Source organism: Manduca sexta, unplaced genomic scaffold (assembly GCF_014839805.1).
Source record: "Manduca sexta isolate Smith_Timp_Sample1 unplaced genomic scaffold, JHU_Msex_v1.0 HiC_scaffold_2945, whole genome shotgun sequence".
Lineage (NCBI taxonomy): Eukaryota > Metazoa > Arthropoda > Insecta > Lepidoptera > Sphingidae > Manduca > Manduca sexta.
The window spans coordinates 1,997-11,054 of NW_023593961.1; the positions used below are offsets into that span (position 1 = coordinate 1,997).

A 9,058-nucleotide genomic window follows, 5' to 3' on the forward strand; every position below is an offset into this window, starting at 1 on the left:
TAGATATTTAGAATGAGCAGTACAGACTAAGAGAAGGATAAATAATGGTCATAGTTGTAAAGATCACGTAAACACATGAGAGAGAGTCGCGACAGCCAGCCGGCCTCGGCGACCGCTGGCGCCCGCGCACGTTCCCTTCCAACATTATTTCACTAAAACATATACTCAAAAACTACAAATAACATTCTGGCACATTGTAAAATGATTAAATATCACTCGCGTATCATGTATAAAAATGTCACAATTATAAAAAAAAAAAAACAAAAAAAAAAATCAAAAATACCATAAATTCGTTACAAAAAACATGCGGACACGACACGAAATAAGATTTAATAATTTTTTTTATCAATTTTTCATAAAACATTCACATTTTTGTACTACCAATTAATTCTTACATTGCGAATAAAAACAAGGCATTTTAAAATCACGACCAAAATGACCGACGACGTTTACGACCATTATTGTTCTATAAAAGGGTTGCGTTACCGATTCGCTCGTAATCAAACAGCTGTAAGACACAAAGCACCATAATATAATCGTTAATACATTACGCGTAAACAAACTGCACGCATGCGGCGACCGTCTCGCTGCTCAAAACAAACCACGCCTCGACTGGCGACCACACTGCGAATGTGTAATGTGTGTGTCAACTGTTGTTGTGTTGATATGGTGGCGCTACCCGCGGTGAGTAGGGGCAAGGCTCGGCCGCGCACACTATGACGAGTGGTACGCCGTCACGTACGACGCTGGGAACATGCCCCGGCGGTGCGCTATCTCCCCCTGGAACACACGTATGGTCAGCAACGTGAAACAGAGAACGACGTCGTCGCAGTTGTACGGTCAGCCAAAAAAGTAGTTAAGGTAATTAAAAATTTCAAAAAGCTTCCACGCATTTACTACAATCATAATATTCTTTTTTTTATCTTAAATAAAGTTTACCATTAAAAGTTTATTATAGTGAAGAAAAAACGATTGTTACTACAGACTCGTAAGTTAATTTAAAATTTGTTCAGCTTTTTTTGTGGCTGACTGTACATACTCGCTTAACAATATATTGTGCACTTACATGACGCGAAACGACACCGTTCAATAATTCATGTGAACCATTTTCTACTATCCGATTAAGATTTATAGATACTTGTTTACTTTGCAATAACTACAGCCTTTGATATTTATTATTTTGTAACCTACATGGTTCAATTTTCTTTACATTTACAAATAAGGAGTCCCAGTTGAATAACATTTTTTTGCCTACCCTATCGGGCACAAATTTCAGTTGCGGGCTGATATAAACAGAAAAACTTAGCATCACTTCGTCCGACTCGGGATTTGAACCCGAGACATCAGAGCGGTGTCGTACCTTATATGCAAAACAACTACGCCACAGAGGCATTCAAATCATAAGGCGGAACACACCGATAAATTGAAATAAATAAATTGCGATAAATTGGTACCATGGTTGCACCTCTGCCTACTTCTACGGGAATAAAGACATAAATTTTGTTTTATATAATTCGGGTACATGGCCAAAAGAAATACTAGTATATAGAGATCTTAATGTACATACCTGCCACCAGTTCTGGTCGGAGCGGTCAGTGACGGTGATGACGTCACCGCGCCTGAACTCCAGCTCGCCCGCCTCCTGCGGAGTGAAGTCGTACAGCGCCTGCACCAGCATCTGAAGAAGATAATGATATCTGACATCAGTTTCTCGTTATAAACATGCATTACACTGCCAGCGGCAAACGCACAGTCGTACTGACAAAAAATCAGAATATATCTTTAACCTCCTTATAATTGCCAGCAAAGATCTTCAGCACACTAGCGCGTGGTGTTTATTTGGTATGTAAATGTACCTGCTTCTCGGAACCCATGGAAAGGTGCTGAAGTTGTTTGCAGAATATTTATACCAACGCGAGAGTTTGTCAAGATGTTTCTTAGACTTATAGAAATTTCTGATAATTTTTTTATGAAATTTGGATATAGATAGGTCACTTCCTGGATTAGAACTACTTGAAATTAAACTATTTTTCGGATTTTATCGCGGTTTTAATTATTTTAGTTTTCCCCCGACGCTTCGAAGACTTTGCAGTCTTCATGGTCACGGGGGGACGACGGGGACGACGGGGACGACGACGACTAGACGATCCGAAAAATTGTTTATTTCAATGTCTAACATTCGCGTAAACATAAGAAATCATTAGTACTACTTACTACTGCTTTTTATTCCGAAAAAGGAAGCCGTGGGACTACTATCAAAGAAAACTTGTTTAACGCAAACCGTATCGCAAACAAAAATATATTTGAGCATTTTCCCGCTAAACTCCACAAGTCAAATGTGCGGTCAATTATTACATAGACATATTTCATGATTCATACGTTTAAAGTAGTATAACTATTAATTAATTCGTGCATCACATAACACTGCTAAGTAGATCTAGATGCAGTCTTTTTCCCCCTATTGAGGTTGTAATGCGTACTGTCTAAATTATAAAGAATACTATACTCGCAAAATAGGTAATAAACATCGATATATTTATTATGTACTATGTACTAGATTTGACGTTCCGAACATTCACTGTGTTCAACATAATTGAACTGCAATCCATTCAAACTGACTTTAGTATGATCAATATTGACAGCTTGTGGTTGTGTATGGAGTGAAGCTCATGATATAAGAACTTGAGTCTAAGTGTAAACCTGGATTTGAATAAAAAATATTCGTTAAATAAGTAAATTTATTTGTTGTTCAAGTGAATAAATAGGTAATAGTGACGTTTGGTTGCAATTTTAGTTCAGATTTTGAATAAATATTTTATATCGACATTCGTGTCTATAGAATATACATACGTCATTGGTAATAAATATTATTTTAAATTCCCATACGAGTTACATTGCAAAGTTCCGCGTGGAATCTAAATTGTAGAGAATACAGGCCGAGAATAAAAGTATGTTATGTCCTAATTCCCGCGTCGATACGCATTCCTCGCCATTGCTCAATACGCAGAGCGTACGACACGATTTATTTAAACCAATATTATATAGAAGCAAAATTTGTAACTTTGGATGTAAGAAATAATCTCTAACAATTACTGAACCGATTCTGATGATTCTTTTAATTTTAGGAACTTGTTTTTCCCGGTATAGAAGCCTATTGGGTATTTTTTGTTTATGAGCCGCTGTGCAGTGTTGCGCATTGCTTTGTAAGAAGATTTCGATGGTTTTGCTATTCTCCCAAATGCCTACAAAAACCAAAGCCGGCAAACCGTCGATTTGACAACTACTGTTAAGTTTTCTTAACTTTTCTAACATTCCGCGCAATTTTTTGAATTTTGCTTTCAATAGAACCTTCTCCTGACAATAATAAACACAACAAAAAAAAAATTGTGAAATCGGTCCAGCAGTTCACGCGTGATGGCGTGACCAAGGGAAATAGGGATTCCTTTTTATATATATATTAATAGTTTTCTGAAAACAATATCTACTTTACTATGCATAATATATTTGGATGAAGTTTTGTATAAATATTATGCAAACTACTTTTTATTAAGGAAAATGAATGGTCCAATTGGGATTTTTATTTCAGGAAAGACTTGTGTTGTGGAGAGCAAAAGCATGTATACTTAATTCGAATACAACTTGTAGACAATGTAAAAAATCTGGAGTACTATTTTAAAACATTTCGGTTTTAAAATAGATGATATGAATGCGGTTTACAATGAAAATATCCAAAGGAATAAATGATTAAATATTTGCTTACGACTTCGCTCGCGTGAAAGTTTTTCTGGGACAAATATTTTCCTGAGATAAATCTATAGCCGTCAAGAGTGATGTAGCTTCTTATAAGTGAAAGAATTTAAAAGTCCCGTAAGTAGTTCCAGAGATTAGCCCCTACACATTTACAAACGTTTACTCTTTATAATATTAGTATAGATTTGATTGTTAAAACCATCGATATATATTATGTATGTACTTCGTACTAGATTTGGCATTCCGAACATTCACTGTGTTCGATTGAATTGAACTGCAATCCATTCAAACCGACTTTAGTATGGTCAATATTCACAGCTTGTGGTTGTGTACGGAGTGGCGCTCATGATATAAGTAAGAACTCGAGTCTATGTGTAAACTTGGATTTGAATAAAAAATATTAGTCAAATAAGTAAAATTATTTGTTGTTCAAGCGAATAAATAGGTTATAATATTTTTGTATCCATGCTACAATGTAACAACTACTGTTTGTCCAAATAAATAAATAAATAAACAGTGACGTTTTGGGCGCCATTTCAGTTCAGATTTTGAACAAATTGTTTATTACGTTCGTGTCTATAGAATATACGTCAATGATTAAACCATTTTAGCCGTACATTATGTCATGATAGCTGATTATAAGCTTTGTTTACATTTTTTTTATGTTGAAGTACTCGTAAACTATATTGAATAAACGCATTATCCGCATGTCTGAGCCGATGTTTGATCGCGTAATGCCAATGCTCGCTACTGATCGGGTTATTTTTTGTTTTTATCAGGGGTCAGGGAGTCTATGCCGGACTATGAAACTATTTAACGAAATTCAAAATCCATTATGCATATATTTTGTAATGCTTTTACCTGTTGTTTTTACATAACAAGATCGTTTGTTAACAATATTAAATAGTTTATAAACCAGTTTGTTTTCGACTAATCGTTCAAACACTATTTATTATGCATAGTTTATTATTGTCAACGAATTATCAACGAAATTCATAATGTTATGTGTTCATTTTATGATTATTCAAGCATTGAAGACAAAAACGGTTCGTTCATTTAGTAGTGTTTTCGATTGTCAGATAAAAATTATCCCTCAGATAAATTATAACTTGACTGTTCATAAAAGTGAGACAAATTGACAACCAGTTGTAATTTATTCGACGAATGAATTTTATCTGATGATGGAAAATCGACCCTAATGTTCTATTTTTTTTAATACGTGGATTTACGGATTTCTACCGGACTCACCGGTATAGACCGTCCTGCCGACTAAAACCTGGCCATTCGACTGCCTCTCCCTAATATCGAAGGTCGGGGGAGGGAGGGGGGGGGGGGGCAGGCAAGGCAAGCAACCGCAATCCTCGCAGGGGTCAGCTTTAGGGCAGAGCCTCTCGCCATCCAAGGAATGAGACCTCGGTAAAAACGTATTGAACGTATTTGTGACTAAAGCGTCTGTGTTAACGTGATTTATTGCTTTCGATTTTTGACATTACCACCGGTGACTGATAGCCGCGGACATAGCAATTTGGCGTACCCTTATGATTAAGAATATTATCAGCCCTGTATTATATACTGTCCCACTGCTGGGCACGGGCCTCCTCTACTGAGAGGGATTAGGCCTTAGTCCACCACGCTGGCTTAGTGCAGATTGGTAGACTTCACACATCTTCAAAATTCCTATAGAGAACTCCTCAGGTACGCAGGTTTCTCACGATGTTTCCTTTACCGTTAACGCAAGCGATAATTCACAAATACACACATAAATTTTAGAAAAGTCAGAGGTGTGTGCCCTTGGGTTTTGAACCTGTGGATATTCGTCTCGGCAGTCTGCTCCACAAACACCTAGGCTATCGCCACTTCTTAAAAAAAAAAAGGGATTTAATGTGGACCTAAATTATAATCAGTTAATAAACGACTGACGCATTGAAACTGAAGATATTGACTGACGCAAAGCAACGTAACAAATTGCGACTCAAATTCCATCGCCATTTATGTAACATTTGAGTTTCCGTTTAATAGGTTAATTAACTAACAATATAAGGAGTTATGACTAATCTTCAATTTGTAAGGTAATGCTACAAAATTCTTATTGTCCGACCTTGCTAGAGACCTCGTTCGTCTGGAATTTTATGTGAATGAATAAATTTTTATAACCAAAAATTTATTCACGGGGGCTGTTTGTCGCTTATTAATAGTTATGTATAAATATTATCTACATGGTTGTTGGACGAATTTTATAAGAAACATATGTTTGAGGGTGCGCAATCATACAATAGTCTTTCAAACAATATAAAAGAAAGTAAATCAATGGAGATATTTAAAACAAGGCTAAGAAAATTTGTTAGTTAAGAAATATTTTAAATGCATGTAAAGATTGATTGACGTAACCATAATTTTTATGTAACTTTAATTTACTCATTGAAATTGGACATCTTGTCAAAAGTAAATAAAATCTCTAAACGCACCATATTTTTCTCAAACGGTCAATTTTATTGATCCTGGGAATCGAACCCCGCTCCTCGCAGATTTGATAGTCAAAGGAAAACAGAGTTTATACTGCGGCACATTTTAGATACGACGCGGTATTAAAACATGTACGAGAAAAAAACAACTTTTTAATCTCTCCCCACCACGTTGTGAGGTTTTGTCTTTAGTTTTACGATCGTCTGTCTGCCATCGTCCCCTCGGAAATACCATCTATACGCAGATAGGAGTAACCCGGGGGCGAAATGATTGAAGGAGGGCAACGTACAAAACCACCCCATACGGGATGCCGATGAACTAGTGCGTAATTATAAACAATTAGTAGTGAACTGCACTATCCGCCATTATGGATCCAATCAAAACGCAACAATACAAACTGATTTAGACTTTAATCGCGTGTGATTAGAGTGCAATATGTATTGTACGGATATTTGTTTACTAATATTTTATCGCACTGCGAATTGAAAAGAGGTACTATGCGAACAGCGGCAAAACGCAGGGTACAAGGGCAAATTAAGGAATGTCACTTTAATATCTAGAACGTTAGGAGCCTGGTGACGTTTCTCTTTGTATGCAAAAATATTTCATAATTAGTCTTACTTATAAACTTGTTTTAGCGTTAAGAGGTGATTAAGAATTGCTTAAATAGCTGTCAAAAACATCACCGTTTTCCTAGTTTAAACCTTATTACGAGACAAGATGGTGGGTTTAGACTTACAGCTGATCGAGTAAATTTGTGTTTTGTAGTTTTCCGAATTTTTTATAAGTAAGACTGATAAGTTTACGCTTGTGGCTAAAATCGTGATTACCAAGTTTTTAAGACGTACATAAACGTGAAAATTAAACTATTTTTCGGATTCTATCGCGGTTTTATATATTTTAGTTTTCTCCCGACGTTTCGAAGACTTTGCAGCCTTCATGGTCACGGGGGGACTGAGGTGTTGTTCATCCGTAAAGTCAATGTTACAATATCTACCCACATTTTACAATTATACAACTTTTTAAAATTTTAGCTGTTGGTGGGCCGATCTACGCAGAATGAGCTCACAGTGTCTTGAAGTCTGGCAAAAAAAGACCGGCTGCCAATCCGAAAAATAGTTTAATTTCAATGTCTAACATTCGCGTAAACATAAGAAATCATTATACATAAACGTTACTTCAAAGCGGTTTTCTCTGGTGTAAAATGTTGCATCGAGTAGCCATAGATTCTTAAGAGGCTTAGCTCATTTAAGAGTCGATGTAAAATAATTTAATTGTTTTTATATGGACACGGCAAAGTGACCCTAAATTAATCGTAAGTGAAGTTAGGTCTAACAGAATGTTGACTGACGAGAGATGATTACCCCCTCGGCAGTCGACACAATTATGCCGGCCTTTTAAAACCGGATATACACATGCCGATCCTGGAACACCTAGTATACGATGATCGCTATGCGGGAGGATATAAAATATATCCTACCACCAGCAAAAGCTATTTTTTATAATGGGAACATATAGAGCGGGACTTTTATCTCGGAAAAACAGACTTAAATTTGACACGGAAGAAGCCGCGAGCAAAAGCTCGTTTATTAAAATACATCTGCGCGCTAAACGTTGTCCACGAATTATACGAGTATAATATAACTAGATGACCCGCCAAACGTTGTCCCGTCTAAGTTATGAATATTCAATTCGAACTGCGGTATTTCGTTTAGTTTCTATTCAAAACCATTTTGGGAATTGAAGTGATATTTCAAAACTCACATTCATTAAACTCGCGAAGTTAAAATAGTCGTTGAGTTTCCTACTTTTTCATTCGCTACGAACCTTCTATAAAGTATTAGAAAGCCTTATAAAAAAAAGAAGAGTCAAATCCGTTTAGTCGTTCTCAAGTTATGGCGTGACCAAGGGAAATAGAGATTATCAGTGTAACTTATAAAAATTTCGCAAAGCTATACGTAGTTACGTCTTGACTAGTCTGCTCTTAAATTTTTAATCACGGGCGACGTTTAATTGTGACAGCCATTTCGCCCTCTCAATAAAATAATGACCCATTCCAAAAATTGCCAATTTGTGGGAATCGTCAATTTTTTCCCTTTTTTTTCATGCTATAGGTTTCATTTATTACCTATCTTTAATAAGCTCAATTTTATAGCAACTTCAAAACAAAAGGTAGCAAACAAAAAAATAGTTTTCCGACGACTGCCACAAATTATCAATTTTTAAATAGGTTGCGATTTAAGCAATGCTTAACCATCTCTTAACGCTATAACAAATTTATAAGTAATCGGTGGCCAAGCAATTGATTAAAACACACGACGAGTTTATAAGACTGTATATTTAATACATATAGACATAATATTATTGCTAAAAAAATTACGAGTGAAGAAAGTATGACAAGAATAAGTTACAAGTTCATGTGCTTACCTCTTCGGGCACCACGTCTCTCAGCTTGACGTCCTGCAGGCGGCTGACGGAGGCGGTGCGATGGTAGTCCACCAGCTCGTTCAGCGAGTTGAACTTCACCACCCACAGGAAGAACTTGCTGGACGCGTCGCGCAACACTTTGAAATGCTGAACGCCGTCTGGACATCTGCGAATTCAACAATACACAGGATATTAGGGAAAACAGTTAAGTTCGTGGTCGATAGGACGCCATGCTCGACTACCATCACATCATGGGACGAAATACACTGGGTGAAAAGTAGGTGAACTGTTTGCGCCTCTACCTATTCCTTTGGGTATAAAAGGCATGTATGTGTACAGTTGAATACTCTTCAATTTCATTATGGCGAAAAACCAAATCATGAAAATATCGCGAGCTTCAGTGGCTCGCCCCTATTAC

General features: G+C 36.6%; 1 protein-coding gene across 1 annotated transcript; it reads right to left on the reverse strand.

Annotated features, from left to right (window-relative positions):
• Window positions 1-349: 349 nt before the first annotated feature.
• LOC119192575 (growth factor receptor-bound protein 2-like) lies at window positions 350-8,806 on the reverse strand (the record flags this gene model as incomplete). Its single annotated transcript, XM_037446390.1, has 3 exons — window positions 350-780; window positions 1,568-1,678; window positions 8,641-8,806. Coding segments are annotated over 3 exons (343 nt in total), but the record flags the coding sequence as incomplete, so codon positions are not given.
• Between the last annotated feature and the right edge of the window lie 252 nt (window positions 8,807-9,058).